Source organism: Bombyx mori, chromosome 4, assembly GCF_030269925.1.
Source record: "Bombyx mori chromosome 4, ASM3026992v2".
NCBI classification, from domain to species: domain Eukaryota; kingdom Metazoa; phylum Arthropoda; class Insecta; order Lepidoptera; family Bombycidae; genus Bombyx; species Bombyx mori.
This window is the reverse complement of record NC_085110.1, coordinates 3,447,542-3,467,930: the sequence shown is the minus strand read 5'-3', so window position 1 is coordinate 3,467,930 and position 20,389 is coordinate 3,447,542. Positions and strand designations below refer to the sequence as shown.

The window sequence follows — 20,389 nt, the reverse complement described above, 5'->3', positions numbered from 1 at the left end:
TTTAAGTGGTTACCGGAGCCCATAGATACAACGTAAATAGATACTAATAATGTACATACACAAAATTATAATTTATATATTCAAGTTTGGTAGTCTTAACGACGAAAGGAAAGATCTTCCACCGAGCGGGTGATATTTGCTCGGTAGACCGACGGTCCGAATATTGTTGTTCGGAACTTGTATATATGCGCTTTATCTTGAAAATGTCGTAAGCGAGATTCAGGCATCTGTCAATTATCTTGCGTTGTATGATGGCTACCCGCCACATCACTCCCCTCCGAGACTGAAGGTCGTGTCATTTTTAGTTAGCGTTGTCCGTGCTGAGATTAGCTTGCAAGAGCCAGTGCTGCTCGAAGCCTGCGGTGAGTCGAGGCTGAGCTTGAATGCTGCGTGATTGTCGCCAGTGCTGCTCGAAGTCTGCGGTGAGTCGAGACTGAGCTTGAATGTTGCGTGCGTGTCGTGCGTAGTCCATCTGATGCAGAGCTGCCACGCCGGAGATGTGTGACCCCAAGCGTTGATGATCCGGTCGTGGGCTGCGATGAACTGTAGCGGCGTGATGAGGCAGTGAAGTTGCGTGCCGTAGAGGACCAGGAAGCGCGGTGAGTCGGCTGCGATGGTCTGTTGAGGCTGCGATGCTGGCTTGCTGTGGGACGACTGTCAATGACGTGCTTTTATCTGCGACAATGCGGGGATTGTGGTAGCCGAAGTTATTGATGCACTGATGATGAATGAGAAGGTTGCGTGTTCACATCTCGTCGCAGGTCACCAGTTTGGTAGTCTTAACGACGAAAGGAAAGATCTTCCACCGAGCGGGTGATATTTGCTCGGTAGACCGACGGTCCGAATATTGTTGTTCGGAACTTGTATATATGCGCTTTATCTTGAAAATGTCGTAAGCGAGATTCAGGCATCTGTCAATTATCTTGCGTTGTATGATGGCTACCCGCCACATCAGAATTGTAACTAAGAATAAAATATATTCTTAAAATCAATAAAAGATTTTATCAATAAATTATCTTTCCTTACATTATCATATATTAATATACATAAAGTTTAAGTAATAACCTAAGCTTTTCTCAAGATAAGCAATTTCAATAATAAATAGTTAACCTTAGATTAGTTTAAGTTATTATTTCGGTCTGACGTCCCGAGAGTCGAGACGCACGTTTTTTTTCTATACTAATATTATAAAGAGGAAAGATTTGTTTGTTTGTTTGTTTCGAATAGGCTCCGAAACTACTGGACCGATTTGAAAAATTCTTTTTCCATTAGAAGCCGACATTGTCCCTGATGAACATAGGCTACTTTTTTAATTTATTTTTTATTTTTTATTTTTGGTTTCATGTGTGTTTTAACGTTTCCGAAGCGAAGCGAGGGCGGGTCGCTAGTAAATTATAATTTGGAACTAGATCAATTTCGCCTACATTATATTTCGAATAAATAAAAAAAATCTCGCTTCATTGTAAAAAATAAGGTTTATATATTACCTGTGTTTATCTCCCGCACCAATTTTTTTTTCTAGATTCCCGATATTCAGAATCAAATAAAATAATAACAGGCAAAACGAAATCAGTAATTGGGTTTTAATCCTTAAGAATCAATTTCATGGAAAGCCCCCGGGTATGAAAATTTAATGAGCAGTAAAATCGAGAGTTAGCAAAAAGTTGTTTTTCATTCAAATACAATAATGGGCTTTATCACAATAACACTTAAACATCAAAGAGTTGGCTAAAAAAACTTCGATCAACGTGCTTAGTGCGAGTTTATTAACGTTCTCGATAGCGTAAAAGTTAGCTCATATTTGTATGGAATGGGATTGTTTGCCTACGTTTGCCGCTAGGGGCGCTGTTCCAACTGCATACAAAATTGGGCTAACTTTTACGCTATCGAGAACGTTAAAAAACTCGCACTAAGCACTCTGTTTTTACGACCGAATCCGAAAGTGCTTAATCTGGCCGTAGCAGAAGTTTTAGTCGAACTCTAATTATTAGCAATTGTCACTCGTAAGTAAGATAGTAATTTAATACGCTGTGTGGACAATTAACATATTGTAAAATTTGTTATTTTATTTTATCTATGTTAACTTAAATTAGTGCTAATTAGAATATTTCAAAACTTTAACTGTTTACTTACCGAATAATAGATGGCAGCACATAATTTATGTAAAGTAATTTGTTCGCGTTTTAGCCAGTCATGGGGATAAAAGTGAATGCATGCTTTCAGTATTATGAGATATGCGTTTATTTAGTATCTTTGCTTATTGTATCTTCAATGATAATGACAGCTGACACACCCTGAGATACGCCGTCGAAGATTCAATTCTAGTTCATAACAGCTGTTGCACCCTTCAAGCACCATCCCCATAAAGCCTATAAAAGTATTTGAACATTAAGACCTATATAGGCGTCTTGGTCTGGATAACCATTACCTTAGATGTTCATTCTTCTCCTTACCAAACGAGGCTTCTCCTTACCTTACCAGAGTGAACTCTTATAGTATATGTGTTGCATATCTAGATGGCGTTGTAATAAAATACAAAAAATGCTAAAACATTTATTTCCTTTCAAAAGTATTTTTCCAGGGGTTCTCCTAGTATAAGTTCGAGTTTCCTAATGGCCTCTTTAGTGCAGGTTTCAATTCTCTGGTCACCGTCTTCTAAGAGCTCAGCTAAGAATGGTACACTCTCGGCTAATAGGGGCAGCCAGCTGCTTCCTAGCTGTGTTGCCATAGCTACTAAACAGTCTAAAGCTGTTAATCTGTAAATTAAGATTAATGTAAGTTGATGTTCAATAATTATGGAGGGTAAAGGTAAAGAGAGACGTCTCATATGGGAGAACCTTGAAAGTGTCCCACTTTCAGCACTAAATAACAGTTCAAAAATCCTCCAGAATGGCGCTAGCATAGGCACAGGGTATCATAAAAATTGAGCAGTTGTTAACTGATTGAAGTAAGTTAGGAAATTTAATATATTTAATGACTAGAGTACTTAGTGATAGTGTAATATACAAGACCTCACATGTTTACGTAGTCCAAAGCAATTTCGTAAATATAACCTAAAATTATTGCTGCGATAAAACGTCGATATCGATTGCGTTTTGTTATCAGCTTTAAATAAAATACTTTATGTGATTTTCTAGTGCTTACAGTTCTTTGATCCTTTTTTATTTCTCTATCTTATAAAACTTTCAAAGCCTTTTTTTAAATTTGCCCGGTTGCTACTGTAGCGCCATTCTTATTTAGCAGATTTTAACGGACAATTTTTACACACAAAGACGATTCTCCTTACCTCTACCCTCCACATCAATAATTAACTAAAAATAACATAAAATTAAGCATTTTTTTATCTACGTGAACGCCTTTTTTATCTACGTCAACAACAAAGAGGTGACATTTAAAATAATTTCGGTAAAGTTTGCATGTAAAACTTTTTAATTTTAATATAGTTTGAACTTTATTCTTTATTATCTGTACTTTATTAATTTGGATTAAATTAAGCAATGAAATAATGAACAATGGCAGCTTTCTATACAACATTTTACCTGATATCTATTTGAGGCGTCTTGAAACAAAAAAATACTAAAACGATAGGAATAACATAGCTTAAGCTTAATCAGAAATATTTTTGGTATTAGAAAGTCACAAAAAAAAGATATCAACGTGTTTACTTTATAATTTGAGGTTATCTATCAATAAATAGATTTCTCTGATTTTTGTAGGCACGGACTATAACAAATTGAAAAAATAAGTAAATGATATGTTTAAATAACATTTTAGTTTCATTATCATAGATGAACCAAGGATACACTTCTAATAGTACTCGTGTAGGTACCCTTAGCAATTGCAGAGCTACCTCGGTAAATATACATATTATATAGTTTGTTCTTTCTTCTTTGTAAATGTGTAAAAATGTGTGTCAGAGATAGGTACTTTTAACCTTTTGAACGAATTAGTCACATATTTGCGACAAACGAAGGCTTGCAAAGCTAATTTAGTATAATAGAATTATTTTGTCCGTGGAGTTTGGGTCATAAAAAATCGGAGCGGTGAAGCGAGTATTTCGCTCTCTCTTCCACTCACGAGCCTTATGGACGGGCATAGTCATGCGCATTATGTCAGTTGTTATACTGTTCAAATCATTGTCATCTGAAGTGCTGGCATTACTATTATATATTTAGTTATTTAAGTACTAATTGTAACAAAGGATAATTAATATTATTATTTGCATTTTAAATACTTTATGAATATTATTCATTATCAAAAAATATTGCTTTTTGTCCCAATAGCATAAATGCCATCCTTTACAAATGTATTAAACCGGAAGTACACAAAAATCGAATTAAAAGCTTATTAAATTAACATTTTTTCGTGGCTTTGCCACGTAAATCTAACATCGTATAAAAAACGAGCAAATAAAATGATGAAGTTTCGTTTATGTCTTAATCTAAGACGCCTTTTAAAACATTCAGGTAAAAAATTGCCATTGTTCTTTGCCTGTATAATTTTATTATAATTACCTTATTTCCGCATCGTTATTCCTAGTTTTCAATAATATCTGGTAGTTTAGAAGCTTCCAAAGCGAATCGTCTGCTGTCGCCACTGCGAACTGTGATACGCACGGAATAATGTTTTCTATAGCTCTAACTTTAAGGTTCGATATTCCGCCTACAGTATTTTCTAATTGATCCACAATTGGCTGCATCAGCGTTTCAAATCGATTTTTGTTGACGAATTGCTGGCTGTCATACAAAAACACTACATGAAGTGTCTTTATTATGTATTTGATGAGGATTTCACATTTTTCCTCGTCGTCGAAGTAAAGTTGTTCGGTTTTTGTGTTATTACAGCCGTCGAGCAAATCAGCAGCGTTCTTCATGAAGTGAGCCGCGAACAAGACGAAAAGACCTTTCAGCTTCTCCGCTATGGCGCTGCTCAATCTGTATGAATTAAATGATACACGAATTATTCAATACTATCTTTCAGCGAGGTGAGCGATGAAGGAATAACATCGTGTAATAAAAATCAAACGAGGTAGGACCTCTTCTGAGTCCGCACGGGTAGGTACCACCACCCTGCCTATTTCGGCCGTGAAGCAGTAATGTGTTTCGGTTTGAAGGGTGGGGTAGCCGTTGTAACTATACTAAGACCTTAGAACTTATATCTCAAGGTGGGTGGCGCATTTCCGTTGTAGATGTCTATGGGCTCCAGTAACCACTTAACACCAGGTGGGCTGTGAGCTCGTCCACCCATCTAAGCAATAAAAAATAAATAAATAAAAATTACATTTGTTTTCTACATGGATACCAAGTTTCAAGTCAATCGGATGCATGGTTCAGTAGTTATAACGGAACATCCGTAAAAACCGCTGTAGTTTTATATATTAGTATAGATTAGTAATGAATTTAATATTTTTTACATTTTAATCGAAAAGAAAAAGAAATTGGCTCACCTGTAGAATGTGATGGCTCTATTTTTGTGTCCGTCGACGTTCGTCCTAATAGCCCAATCGTATATCTTAAAGTACAATGGTCTGAAACTGGACTCTGAAAGCTTCAGCACAAGAGACACCAGCGCGTTCACCACTTCATCCTCAGCTCTGTCTACCACATCACTGTCCACATTCTTGTCGACCGCGTCACTGCGCAACTGCAGTGCTGTCAGGAAGAGGGAGGTCAAGTCCTGCTGTAACGCGGTAAAGTCGGCGGGGGTCACGTTGGCGAAACTATCAGCCAAGACCGACATGACCGGTCCTATCGCGTCGAATTTTTCCTTTTCCAACAGCAGCTGATGCGTTTCGCTCACAACGGGAATCAAAACCCTCGGAGGTATTGAGTCGGCTATTTTCTTTCGTATATTCGATAGTTTTGTGACTATAGCGGATATTTTACTGCACTCCAGATCGGCGACCTGCCATTTGGCCAATAATATAGAGTACTCGTATAGAACTTTCTGTAGATACGGACTTAGGAACAGAGGTAGGCTTTCGACGATTTTCGCTATGGCCGTCACGGTACTGAGTAAGATCAGCTCCGGTGTTTCAGCTTTTCTCTGCCTCTTCAGTACTTTGATCAGGGCAGGCATGAATCTACGAAGGCTGACTAGGGCGTGCGCTTTCAGGTTGCTGCATAATTCGGCCAAACACAAAACAATAGAGGCCATGACGTTTCCTGAAATGCTTTGGTTACACGTGTACTCTGTGACCACTTCGAGAACTGCTTTGAATGGTTCTGGATCCTCGGCTGCCAACATCCGGGTCAATAGCTTCAAGGAAAGAAGGGCTGTCTGTTGGTTCAGTTCCAATTCTTGCGCGGCGACGTCACTTAAGTTGGTATCTTTATTTTCTACAGTCTTCACAATATCCAAGAGCTCCGGTATTAGTGAATGCAAAATTTCTTTATCGACTTCGGCAAAGATTTCTGGAGTGTTCTGTATTTTTGAGTTCAATAATTCCATAGATTTCCTTCGGACCGTTTGCAACGGGTACTTCAATAATCCTTTAACGACGCCCAAGAACATCTGAGCCGATAGCAGATTGTTCGTGTGGTCTAATAAGTCGTAGCTGTGGTGCAACATCACCCGCCAATACTTAGCTGTCTTCTCGTCGGACACTTTGGAAATTGACTGTATGAAGGTTAGTATGTTCACGATGAGGTTCTTGTAGTGAGTTTCCATTTCTTTCGGAATCATAGCTTGACCACAGTGGTGGATAAATCGGGATGACGCTAAGCAAGCATTCATGAATGTTATTATAACGTATTTGTAGTGACGGAGTTGGATTGCCGTGTGACCGTTCACGCTAAATATCTCACTTGGATCGATATCAGTCTCCATTGACTCGTCGTCTTTTTGTATGGGCAAAGATCTGATGTACAAGATTAATTTTATGAAATTTTCCAGGCAGACCTCTGGTGGGAATTCAAGGACGACATTTTGGCCAAAATCGAGTCTGTTAAGTGGCGATTCTCGGTCGGCCAATGTTCTTGATTGCCTTTTATCCTTCTTCTTTGGTTCATTGAAATGGGCAATATGAGTTTCTATTAATAAAGCTAGGAACACCCAAAGGAACTGACTTGGTCCCAGTGTTTCTAGCAGTTTTTTGAACAATGGTAACCTTCTGTGTTCGGGAACATGCAAGACAACGTCAGCGAATATACGAAGCACTGGGACGACTCGATTCTGAAGCTGCTGCAATTCCTTCTCCGTGTGATCTTCAATGTTTTTGTCTAGTTTCACTAAAATAGGTATCAAAGTTTCTATAATCTTTGTAATTATCTGGAAGCTGTACGCATCGTCGTGCCTGAGAACTGATGAACCCATAAAAGTGAAAATTTCCATTGTATGATTGAGAACTTGCTCTGGCAACATGTACGCTGCGTGTGACAATAGGATCAATGCATGATGGTGAGTTTGAGGGTTCTGGGTCCCCCTGATGCATTGGACAACCAAGTCTACATCGAAGATATTCTTTAAAGATTTCAGTTGTTGAGCGTCTTTGTCGTTTACGTATTTTTTACAGAAATACCACAATGAGGACAGGATTAATTGTTTTGTGTATTCGACGTGCGATTGCTCTTCGAACCTCAAACACCTTTTCAATACATGGAAGAGGATTGTTACGAAAGTATTGTCAAGTTTCATTTTCTTTTTTGATTGGACATATTCGAGTAGGGTCACGCCCAATCTCCATTCGTTGGTTTCAGCCAATTGATATGATAGCATTGAAACCGTGTGCTTCTTCTTTTTCTGCGCATTATCAGCGGGATCCTCAGCATTCACCATGCCCTCTAAAATTGGTTTAAAATCTTCGAAAGCAAGTTGAATTTTCTTCATTACTTTTGAGGCCACGCTTGAAATTTTTGAGTTGTTGCTTACCGCACCAGCTAAGCTAATGAGGTAAACTAATTGTTTACGTTTTTCATCGGGAGCTTTTCCGAATACATCTTCTGTTAATTGTCTCATTATGAGAACAGCGGGACTTGTAAACGACTGATCTTCTTCAAGTACACATTCTCTGTATTCTTTCAAGCCCAATTCAATGATATTCCAGACTTGGTCTTTTGTAAAAGTCGTAACGGTTGACTCGTTGATGAAAGAAAATACACTTCTGAACAAGTTTGATTCGTAAATATCGAATGTCAATCTATTGTTCTCTTTATCCTTCAACGATTTCGTGAAAGGACTTAAACATGGCGTAAGTAAAGGAAATGTAGAAGCGTTGTCAAGATGACTCAAAATTTTTAGGAAGGCAGATTTTATATGGCTCGGTGTCTTTTCACTCAGCAAGCCCGTGAGTCGTAATAGACAGTTTCTTCTGAATAGTTTTTGTTGTTGATCTTTCTGTGTAAAAATTGTCTTCAGAACCTGCTGTATCTGATTTGGATCTAGCAATAACTCACTTCTGTGTACGAGTAGCTCTTCTAATAACTTCACATACAATAATTTGTTGTCAGGTTTCTCTCGAAGTAATTTTTCTATGAAGTCTACTATGCATTCGCGTATAGCAGCAATCGGGTTGTTCAAATTTAACAAGATAACCATAATGACGACATCCGAATCAAATAGCCACTTCGCATTATTTTGTACAGCAATGAAGTTAATTAATAATTTAATACTTCTTAATTGTAATTCAGGTGCGATCACATCTTTAGGGTCAGTGGCATATAGAATATGTCCGCAGGCGAAATTTGCTACAAAATCAAACTTCTCTTTAGGGTTGCTGAAGAATTTATCTAGCAATTTTTGTAAAAGCTCTACATAATTTTCTCCGTAGCCGGGTATAGCACACCCTGTCATACATATTTCATACAATCTTCTTATTAAAATCATATCTATTGTCCTTAACATATTACACCAAGGTTTAGTAACCCCCTTAATGTTGACATCTTCAATGACTTTACTGAATATGTACTTTATAACTTCAAAGAGCATTTTGTTTTCTTTCGCTTTCATTATAAATTCTGGCATGATCTCGGCAGAGAAGGGCACTTCACCAGTACTCTGAACAATTGATCTGTTCTCAACAGATTCGAGCAGTAAATTTAGTAAAGCGGTGACTTCCTCGACTGCTGCTTTCTTGAATGTACATGTTTTAAGGAGAAGATAGAAACATATGTTCAGAGTATCATTCTTATCTAGCTGATTTTCATTTAATAGATCATCGAAATCAATGGCGTTATCAATGAACAAAACTTGAAATATTTTCTGGTTCACTTTACTATAGTCAGATAGATTTTGTAGTTTTTTTGAAGCTTTATTTGTCAGTTCAAACTTTTGGCCCCATTGTGATTTCATGATTTGAATACAGATCTCGAGTTCCTTTTCATCTCGTGGGAATAATAGTGGTAGGATTGCTAATACAGTGTCTTGATTCACGGGTAGCAAATTCAATGAACAGAATTTAACTATAGCTGTTTTTATAGTAGCCTTCCACTTTTTCGATCGCTTTGATATTATTCTTATGAACGCATTAGTCACATCGACCTCATTAAGAACTTGAGCTAAAGATTCATTCGATATTTCTAAGGCTGCATTAACTACAGCAATATGATCATCGTTGAATCTTTCAAGAATGGATTCTTTCACGAAATCTGGATTTTGTAGTTTCAGAGCTCTGAATTCTTTTTCAATATATCTCACGGCTTCCATACGTAGATTTGGATTAGTGTGGTTTAGGTTTTCAAACAGATACGTACCGCCCACTTTGTGAGCTATAGCCGGTTTAAATCCAAGTAGTTTTGAAAGTTGACGCTGTCGTTTGGGAGTAATATCACTTTCAGAGTTCATTACTGAAGTTATAACCTTGTCAAATGCGTCAGGGTACTGGCGCTCTATGTTTTTAAGGAGTATAGCATACCACTTGATGATTTTGGATGAAAAGTCCTCTTCATCTATAATTTCAATGTCACTCTCACCATCGGCTTGTTCATCAGCAGTAGGTAATTGATATGCATCTAGGATGCACCTGTAATGGTATTTTTGTCTTTAGTGTAAACAAGTACATGACCTTGAGCTATTATGTAGGTATATACATATAAGGGAGTGAACGTGCCAAATATTTGAAATTCTGATAAATTCTCAACAACTTCTAAATAAGAGTTATTTCTTAAATTTCAACAATAAGGCATGGTTATGGTGGACATGACCTTAACTGGTCATCTCATTAGAGGGATTCGTCATCACAGACAGAGCCCACTGGGTTTCTCATTGGATTTTCTCACTGGGTTAAGATTTCAATCCAGTGGCAAATTCGGCAAAGCACTGCTATTACTGGGGTAGATGTTAGCAAAATTTCTCAGGCTGAGCTCCGAGGGCTCTCTTACACGTTTGATGAAGCTAGCATAGCCGCTCGAAGTTACTAGCAATAGGTAGGAAAAAACAACACCTTAAGCATTTTACAAAAGACAAAACCCGCCAACATCTAACAACTCACTTAAATATAGTCAAGTGAGCACAAGTGTGATAAACGGGATTCTTAACAGTTCAGCTCTCAGAAGGCTTGATATTCAAAAAACAAGGTACAGTAGCATTGCAAATGTAAATGAGTGAGCACTTCCTATTAATATACTAGAGAGTACTATTATATATGTGTTAACTACTATTCTTTACCAATAGTATCACCATAAGTATTCAACCATATGTTTGTTACAGCAGTTGTTCTACAGAATATAATTGAGAGTTTGACCTCAGGTCTGCTAATGCTAATGCTTTGGTTTCTGCTAAACAGCTGGAACTAAGTTGTCTCAAAGTTAAGGGCTCATATTTTTCTAAAACTAAAGGCTGAGATACTTACATTATAATTTTTTCAGGATCTTGGTTTTTTAAATCAACTTCCTCTATCAATATATCTGGCAAAGGGCTGTAAGTTTTAAATTCCTCTACACCTCTCTGTGCTAGAGGTAGAACTTTCTTTAAAAATGCTAACACAAATGGTCGAATGTTAGTCTTTTTAGCTACAAGTACTTTTATATGACCACAGAAGGTATGCATCATGTCCACAGAAATATTAAATATCACATCCGACATTTTAGTTATGTGCTTTTGGTGTTCATACATCATAACTATAAGAAGAACTACATCATATGACAAATCAAATTCAGTTGTTAGCATCCTATCCAATATTTGATTGAGAGTTTTTTCTTTGAGTTTCGTTTTTGTAAACAGATAGCCTATAATGATGTAACAAGATGCCCGGAAGTCAGCTATGGGTGACTCAATGCCTTTCATAAGTGTTGGAAGTAGTGCGGTAATCATTCCTTCACTAACATTTTTTACTGTACTAATAGTCCCCACAGCGACTTGACAGAAAAAGGCATATATCGTATTTAACTGCGTAGCTCTTTCTTTGTACTCTTGTACATATTTTAGCACCATTTTAGCTATGAATTGTAGAGTTCCCATATTAGAAGCACACTGATTGTATAAAACTTGGTTTCCTAAAGGAATACCATTTTTTTTAATTGGAACAAGCCAAATCCATCTGTTTGAAGCATATTTCAGGTCCATTAATTGAACACATCTCACGAATATCATTGTGCCATGGTATGGTAGTATTAGTGCCATCATGGCATCTTGGTTGTACTGATGTATGTGGTATCTGTTTATTAGCCATTCTAATGTTTTATGCGCAGACTGTAGTAAATAGTACGGAGACAATTGAAGTAAGAACTTCTCAATGTTCTGATCCAAGTTTTGATTGACCTCTTTAGACTGTACTGCTCTTTCAAACTCTTTGGATGAGCGACTGAATAAAGTGTCTTGGTATGTGGAGAAATCGGGGCAAAGTGCTATGAGCTCTTGAAGACCACTCAAGCCGATCTCGTAGAAGGTGTCACGGTCCTTCGAAGCTGCCTCTGAAGGGTTAAATAGCAGCGAAACTTGTATCGTTGACTCTTTGTATATGGAAGATTGCGGTGCCTTCAGCTTTTGTAGCTGTTGCGCTAATGACGTGGTTGCCATTTTTGAATATCGTTTTTAATTCTGTAAAGGTAAAACAACCGATAGATCACATGTTTATAACATGAATAATGTTAGCCTTAAATAACCTTCAATTTACATGTGTTAAACTTACCCAAATAAATGATAATATTTTTAACAAATATTATAACTGAAGTTTTAAAGAGTTATCACTAACAATTTCATATTATATATAAGTTGTTTAATTTAATATATAATTCAAAATTCAACCTCAATGCAGATGAGCAGTTTAAGGTACCGTCAATATTTTGGTTGTTGTTGTTATTGGATTCGTCATTAGACACGCAAAAGGAACATAGGTCATTGAGGAAAAGTTTTGCGACAAAAGCCAAAGTCAGGTCTGCCTTTTGAAAATTGAAATGGAACAAATACTTTTTAGCGGGAACGCGAGAAGTGAAGTTGTGCGATTTGTTTTATTTTATCTATTTAGTGTTTCTTCAGGTTTAAATGTGTAATAACCGTAGTTTATTAACTGTTTAGTATCTGTGAAAGTGCACAAATGTGGGAAAGTGAAACAAAGCCACTGAACGTAACTTCTCGGGATCCTCCAAAAAGCCCACTAAAAAGTTTCAGTAAAGGACCACCATTTTACTGAGATTATATTTTATCCCTTATTATCTCATCTCATTTCATTTAATTTCATCCCGGTTGATTAATGTCTCAAATTATTAATCTTTATTTTATTTCATTTCACTCCATATTATCATTTTTCTTAAAAACAAGAACATAAAATAAAATAAGACATGACTTAAAAGACTTAGTTACCAGGTCATAAAATCCCAAAAAAAAAACTGCGGCGCCGCGTCTGCGTCTGCGAGACTTCTTTCTTGAGACCAACACTATAATGAGTTGAGAATTCTCAAATATAATAAGTGTATAATGTATGTTGAGAATCATACCATATTTCGGACTTTTTGGCGGGAGCGCGAGGAGTGAAGTTGTGTGATTTGTTTTTTTTTGTCTAATGAATGTTTCTTCAGGTTTAAATGTGTAATAGCAGTGGTTTATTAACTGTTTAGTATCTGTGAAAGTGCACAAATGTGGGAAAATGAAAGAAAGCCGCTGAACGTAAATTCTCGGGATCCTCCAAAAAGTCCACTAAAAGTCTCAGTAAAGGACCACTATTTTACTGAGATTATATTTCATCCCATATTATCTCATCTCATTTCATTTCGTTTTCATTTCATTTCATTTCATTTTATAATACTATTTTTCATAATATAAAAAAGCTATCATTAAAATTAAAATAAGACTTGACTTAAAGGTCTCAGTTACCAGGTCATAATACCCCTTAAAAAAATACCATATTTCGTTCGAAGTTCGAATGATGTCGTATTTACTTATTTATCTCTAATATATTAAGTGTATAATCTATGCTTATTTACGCACGGGGGCTATTTGTGTATTTACGTTTATACGTTATCAACGTTTATTACAATGAGTAGTTCATAATAAATAGAAAATTAAATATGTATTTACTAGATTCCAAATAATTCTTAATGTAAACTAATTTAGAAAAGAGTTTAAAAACAAGAAAACAACAGTGCTCCTTTAATAGTGTTATTATTTATATAGTGTTCTTTGTTCTTGATTACAATGAATCTTGTTAAAGCTTTATTGTTTAATGTATTAAGTTTAAGTATAGGATTTGCGTATAAGCCTGTGGTTTTAATGCATGGAATTATGACTGGGAGTGGTAGTATGGAAATAATAAAGCATAGAATAGAAGAGGTAAGTCTAGATTTATTTGTGACCTTTCTTTGATAATAGGAAATATATCGTGACCTTGATTTTTTAATATCATAACAGTAAGGGTAAGATTTTATAAATAATAAAAGTAGTGGAAGATAAATTATTATTTCTTCAATTTGAAACTGCCACTGACTCCATCTATACTTTGTAGCAGTTTTAATAAACATGAAGCAAAATATTCCAGAAACATCCCGGAACAGTTGTGTACAATGTGAACAGGTTCGAGAGCTGGTCCAGCTTGGAAAGTATGTGGCACCAAGTTTTGGAAATTGGTTTGGACGTGGCTAACATATCTGCGTCACATCCTGAAGGAATCAATTTAATAGGTAAAATCCAAATGAGAATTTGAAATTAAATTTTGCTTTCTTAAATGCTCTAATCAAAACAAAAATATAATAACCATATTACAACAATATTTGATTGTGAGTAACCATAAAAATAGTTAATACTGTTAATCTAATTATGTGAATTGGCTCTCTTAAATAATGGTTATCCAGTAATTAGAAGCAGCACCCAAGCCTGATTGGGTACTTCATGGCTTGACATACAAGGCTAAATTCTTAAGAGTTTGACTTAAGTACATAAAGTTTTTCCTTGTAGTGGCTTTGTTTCAATTTAAATGATTAAAACTCAATAAATCAATTTCAGGATATTCTCAAGGAGGTCTGGTAGCAAGAGGGATCGTCGAGACATTCTCTAATGTATCTGTTAGTACATTCATATCACTTAGTTCACCACAAGCTGGTCAATATGGAGGTAAGGTATAGTAGGTAATTGTTGATATGTAAATAATACATATAAATAATACCAATATATATAATAAATGATACCGAAGATCGGGTTCAGTGGCGAGCTTTGGAGGAGGCCTATGTCCAGCAGTGGACTGCCGCAGGCTGATGATGATGATGATGATGATGAAATAATACAAGATTAAAATGTAAAATTAATCTTAATTATTCTCTATACAGTTACTATTTGAAAAACCACTATGTAATCTCAATCAATACCTTGTTATTTGTTAGGAGAACTATTTGTTTAATCTAAATAGAAAGAACACATTTTTGAACTGGAATAATTTGAAATTTGAAATAATTCATTCACAGCTGGTTTCCTGCACTTGGTGTTTCCGGGCTTGGTCAAAGAAACTGTCTATGAGTTGTTCTACTCGAAAGTTGGTCAGCACACATCCGTTGGCAATTACTGGAACGACCCATACCATCAGCCGCTGTACGAGACCTACTGCATGTTTTTGCCTTACCTAAATAATCATAAACAGTGAGTATTTTTATTAAATTTAACTTCCGTCAGTATCAACAGAAAGGAATATATAGTTTTTTTTTAATCCAGCTGCTTATTACTACTATTTGAAGTATGTGACAGTCTATGTATAAGGAATAAAGTATGAGTTAATAATAAATATTAACAAATTAGGCACCCTGGGTTCGAATCCTGCAGACAAGTACCAATTTACTATATACAACTGGAAATTAATGTAGTTCTGTAGTTAACATTGTATGAGACAGCTACCGAAAAAAAAAACATGTCAAATAATTACATGATTTTTAATAAATAAAAAATTATAAAATATGAAAGCAAAAATTATATTCGATAATTCAATTGTGCTGCAATAAATGTTTGTAATTCGGCTACATTACCGTAATTTTGATATGTCGTTCGTCGGTTCCATGGTGTAATGGTTAGCACTCTGGACTCTGAATCCAGCGATCCGAGTTCAAATCTCGGTGGAACCTGATCTTTTTGTGTTTTTATTTTGCATTTCCTAGACGACGGAACTAAATTAAATAGAACTAATAGTATTTAATTTTTGTATAGATATTTTTTGTGTGTTATTTTTTTCCTTTTAATATTTGAGTTAGTACCTAAAGTTGATGAATTGGAACATCAACATAAAACATTTATCAACGATAGAAAGAAAATTGTTCATGGGTCAATAATATAACCTCAGGTCTCTCACGCGTTTATGTCAGAAGTGATTATTGTAAATATTAATTCTTGAAGTATACAGATGTTATCCGAAAACGAAAGAAAAAGGATCATAGGAAAACAAAACAATAGTGAATAAATATTACAAGAATACGTATTAAAATTGTACCAGAAATACAAAATCTAATCTTAGAAAATACATACATTTACTTTCAATCTGACCTGAAATTTTATGGAATAAATATTTTTAGTCAAATTACCGTTCTACCTATTTCTAGATGCAGTGTGACTGAAGAGATGTGCCTATTATTTTTTTCCAATACCTAAACCCTGGTAGCCTAAGAGGCTATTCCAGTTCTCCTCAGACGGGTAGGTGAGCTCACGGGCTCAACCTGAGAGAATTTGCTAACACTATTTAATCTCCATTTTTTTTTCCTCCCTATGCTGATAGCCTTGAGAGGCTATATCATCTTCTTCTTGACGTGTAGGTGAGCTCACGGGGCTCAAACCGGGTGTGCTGCTAACACTGGTCTTAGCAAGAGCAGTCCTTCGCAGAATCTACCACCGGATCCGAAACGCGACCCACTGAGAAGTTCAGCCGAGAGACTGGACTAAATCTATTGTAAAATCGCATGTGCATCAATTTATCTCTCTACTATGCAACAAATACTGTACAAATACTTTACTGGTGGTAGGACCTCTTGTGAGTCCGCGCGGGTAGGTACCACCACCTCGCCTATTTCTGCCGTGAAGCAGTAATGCGTTTCGGTTTGAAGGGTGGGGTAGCCGTTGTAACTATACTGAGACCTTATAAATTATATCTCAAGGTGGGTGGCGCATTTACGTTGTAGATGTCTATGGGCTCCAGTAACCACTTAACACCGGGTGGGCTGTGAGCTCGTTCACCCATCTAAGCAATAAAAAATAAATAAATAAAAATGATATGACATTTTGAAAATTCAGGTCGAAGAAGTCTGAAGAATTCAAAGCCAACATGCTGAGACTGAAGCGGCTGGTGCTGATCGGGGGACCGGACGACGACGTCATCACACCCTGGCAGAGCAGGTACGACGACATGATCGCTCGGTTATACGTTGTCTCTTTCTCTCGCGAAGCAAGTGACAAGGCTACTGGACACCCATAACAACACAAGAAAAAATATCAAAATTTTTCTCATTTAATATGAACTTTTATCTGAAAATTAAATTTTTTTACTTCAAGTTAATCACCACTCTTCTGAGTGAATTGTATATTAGGATGATGTGTGGTCAGCTCAGCGTACATATTGGTTGTAGGAACTCTAGAGTCCGCACGGGTAGGTTCTACGGCCCTGCCTATTTTATGCCGTGAAGCAGTAATGCGCTTCGGTTTGAAGGGTGGGGCAGCCATTGTAACTATACTGGGACCGAACTTGTATCTCAAGGTGGGTGGCGCATTTACGTTGTAGACGTCTATGGGCTCCAGTAACCACTTAACACCAGCTTGACCACCCATGAAAGCAATAAAAAATAAAAAAAACATTCTGGTTCCAAATGACTAGTAAAGAATTCGGCAATATTGAAGAACAATAGCCTAAAAGTTATCTTACTCAGCATCTAAAATAAAAGGATTATTAGGATTTTGTTCCCACACCGTTTTACTAGCTAATAAGAGTATGTTAAAAACGGACACAATTAGTCAGTACTCATAATGTTTCACACGTGACCGTTAGTAACGGCGCTGGCGTACGAAAGAGATGGCGAGATAAAATTTCCTAAAAAATACTTTTTTTTCTTGTCGCTTCAATTCTAAAGTTGCTATATGTTCTTCTGTCAGTCGGGCCAAAAAAAAACATTAGATTAAGGTTTTCCTTCTTTTTTTTTTCAGTCAATTCGGCTACTACAACGCCAACGAAACGGTCATCGAGCTTCGCAATCAGGAAATCTACAAGGACGACAAAATAGGACTGAAGAGTCTAGACGAGTCGGGCAGGCTACACGTCCTCAGCGTTCCAGGTGTGAACCATTTCAATTGGCACATGAACGTCAGCGTAGTCGACGACTATCTGTTGCCATATTTAGATTAGAACTTCGACATACTATAGTAGTAGTAGTTTTATTTTTTCAACTGGAAAGGCAAAGGTGTCATAATACCATACAGCCTAATCAGAATACAGATATTAAATAAAAATGATAATATGAAGTTAAATGATATAAAATCATATGGGATGAAATATTTTATTATAATCTCAGGAAAATGGTGGTCATTTACTGAGGCTTTTTAGTGGACTTTTTGGAGGATCTCCACATTTGTGTACTTTCACAGATACTAAACAGTTAATAAACTATCGTTATTACGCATTTAAACCCGAAGAAACACTAAATAGACAAAATAAAACAAATCACACAACTTCACTCCTCGCGTTCCCCCCAAAAAGTCCCTAGGTCGTATAGCTATAATTATCTAAATTTAAACAAATAAGACTTTTTGGCGGGAGAAATGTTTTGTTTTATTCTGTCTATATAGTGTTTCTTCAGATTTAAATGTGTAATATCGGTGGTTTATTAACTGTTTAGTATCTGTGAAAGTGTACAAATGTGGTAAAATTAAACAAAGCCGCTGAACATAACTTCTCGGGATCCTGCAAAAAGTCCACTGAAAAAGTCTTAATAAATGACCACCATTTTATTGAGATTATATTTCATCCCATATCATCTCAACTCATTTCGTTTTCATTTCATTTCATTTTATGCCATGTTTCATATTAATCAACTTCATGTCATTTCATAACATCATTTTTCATAAATAAAAAATATATAAAAGATTAGGCTGTATGGTATGATAGCTTTGCCTTTCCAGTTGGGAAAATAAAACAACTAATACTGATACTTAAACAATTAAAAAAAAAACTCATCACAAAAAAGTTCTGAATACGGACTAGTTGCTATTATACTTCGGAGTTCAGTCTTTAATGTCGAGAAGTTTGGCAAAATGTTTAGATGTAAGTGTAGCTCAATTCATAGGTAAATGTAGTTGCTGTAAGACTCGGTTGTGCAGTAGTTAGCGCTCTTGACTGTGGCGCCGAAGGCCGTAGGTTCGATTCCCACATGTATGTAACATGTATATAAATAAATATATTATTGAACGTTATCGTTCGTTATTAATCCCTTTTTAGCGTCAGATCACACCAGACTTCTTTATAGTGCACAGATATCATAATTTCAATTTTTTGTGAGGTCATATACATCTAGAGGCAACTAACTTTATTTCTTTACGTCATGAAGTGAAATTGGCCACAACACGTTTGTTTTAAAATACTACTCTTTGAGTACTATCGACTTTATAGATTTACATTGTTTAGTTTTGGCGGAGAAATTAAATTGAAAATAATAAATTACAGTACGTACGTACAGTACAAAAAGTTTGCCTACGTTTGCCGCTAGGGGCGCTGTTCCAACTCCACACAAATTTGAGGTAACTTTTACGCTATAGAGAACGTTAAAAAACTCGCACTAAGCACACAGACCTATTTGGTCTCCGAAGCGTAGCGTGCATAAACAAACAGATGTGCTTTTTTTAAGTGGATTTAAAATTTATTTCTGCGAAAGGTTACCTTAGTCTGGAATACAGCGCCAGAAATTAGATTAATAAAGAAAAATAAAAAGTCGATTTACAAAAGTGCCAATAGGGTTTTTTTTTTTAAATTAACGTAGGATTAAATGTACTAATAGATACTCGTAGATCTAATAGTGCAAAATATGTGATATATTTTTATGTAATTTTTTTAATAGTTTTTATTTTGTTTGTACAGGAAATATTTTCGAATCGTAATATTAAATATTACGTAACGTAACCCACTAACTTATACATATGTGTGGTGAATTAAGTAAATAAAAAAAAAATATAATTGATGTATTAGTGGTCATACAATTAGTAATCGATTAATTAATTGTCAATAAAGCTTTGAAAATCAACATTTTAAATTATCGATGTGAACGCTCTAAGACATTATACGCAATACAATTAAAATGTTTTTTTTTTTTTGATGGGAAACCATAACAAATTTTAAGGGTGTTTATTTAGATCTGATGAGTAATTAGATCTTGTTGAACTCAAATCTAGTAATGTAATCTTTCGTAGGATGGAAGAATATGTCAAAAATGTTTGCTGTGCTGCAGATTGCACTAACACAACTTTCTCAATTAAAAATTAATATTAATATGACGTGACTTAAAAGGCAGGAAAAACACGTGACGTCACTAATAAGAAAATATCCTGTAAAAAATAATTTTATTCTAATTGTGCAATGCGTTTATAAGTGAAAAATAAATGTTTTTTTTATACGACACTCTTGTGTTTTTTTTGTTAACAGTTGTTCATATTATTATTATTTTTGTTTTTCTACGTTCTTCTCCATTCTTCTGATATCGTTTCGAACTTAAAAAGGATTTCGGTTCTTTTAATGCTCTGTATCGAATGTTTGGTAAATAATGTTTTAATTTTTTAATTTTTTATTGGTTAGATGGGTAGACGAGCTCACAGCCCACCTGGAGTTAAGTGGTTACTGGAGCCCATAGACATCTACAACGTAAACGCGCCACCCACCTTGAGATATAAGTTCTAAGGTCTCAGTATAGTTACAACGGCTACCCCAGCCTTGTTGACGATGTTTTGTTGTAACTTTATTAAATGATCCCATCTTCTTTTTACCATAATTACGACTGTGTTTTTGCACGATGTGATT

General features: G+C 35.8%; 2 protein-coding genes and 1 non-coding gene across 3 annotated transcripts; 2 read left to right on the top strand and 1 right to left on the bottom strand.

The window, feature by feature from the left end:
• Positions 1 to 2,540: 2,540 nt before the first annotated feature.
• Positions 2,541 to 12,389, bottom strand: LOC101739183 (HEAT repeat-containing protein 1). Its single transcript, XM_038010509.2, has 5 exons — positions 12,065 to 12,389; positions 10,787 to 11,973; positions 5,447 to 9,958; positions 4,515 to 4,934; positions 2,541 to 2,756 (listed from the first exon to the last, which is right to left on the bottom strand). The coding sequence occupies exons 2-5, from the start codon at positions 11,950 to 11,952 to the stop codon at positions 2,564 to 2,566; spliced, it is 6,291 nt and encodes a 2,096-aa protein (XP_037866437.1). The 5' UTR covers positions 11,953 to 11,973; positions 12,065 to 12,389; the 3' UTR covers positions 2,541 to 2,563.
• Positions 12,390 to 13,276: 887 nt separating this feature from the next.
• On the top strand, positions 13,277 to 19,993 carry LOC101739036 (lysosomal thioesterase PPT2 homolog). The gene is made up of 7 exons (XM_021349934.2): positions 13,277 to 13,701; positions 13,907 to 14,048; positions 14,371 to 14,478; positions 14,826 to 14,997; positions 16,630 to 16,731; positions 17,533 to 17,660; positions 19,786 to 19,993. Exons 1-7 carry the CDS (start codon positions 13,567 to 13,569, stop codon positions 19,872 to 19,874), a joined length of 876 nt encoding a protein of 291 aa, XP_021205609.1. The 5' UTR covers positions 13,277 to 13,566; the 3' UTR covers positions 19,875 to 19,993.
• Positions 15,402 to 15,473, top strand: TRNAQ-CUG (transfer RNA glutamine (anticodon CUG)). The gene has a single exon. It is a non-coding gene; the product is annotated as a tRNA-Gln (tRNA).
• Positions 19,994 to 20,389: the final 396 nt, after the last annotated feature.

Excerpts from the sequence above, each read along its gene's own strand:
- LOC101739036 (XM_021349934.2), top strand. The coding sequence starts at position 13,567 with ATGAATCTTGTTAAAGCTTTATTGTTTAATGTATTAAGTTTAAGTATA. Across the intron at positions 13,702-13,906 it reads TAAAGCATAGAATAGAAGAG|AAACATCCCGGAACAGTTGT; the intron begins GTAAGTCTAGAT and ends AAAATATTCCAG. Across the intron at positions 14,049-14,370 it reads TGAAGGAATCAATTTAATAG|GATATTCTCAAGGAGGTCTG; the intron begins GTAAAATCCAAA and ends AATCAATTTCAG.
- LOC101739183 (XM_038010509.2), bottom strand. The coding sequence starts at position 11,952 with ATGGCAACCACGTCATTAGCGCAACAGCTACAAAAGCTGAAGGCACCG. Across the intron at positions 9,959-10,786 it reads GATCCTGAAAAAATTATAAT|GTGCATCCTAGATGCATATC; the intron begins GTAAGTATCTCA and ends ATACCATTACAG. Across the intron at positions 4,935-5,446 it reads AGAGCCATCACATTCTACAG|ATTGAGCAGCGCCATAGCGG; the intron begins GTGAGCCAATTT and ends TAATTCATACAG.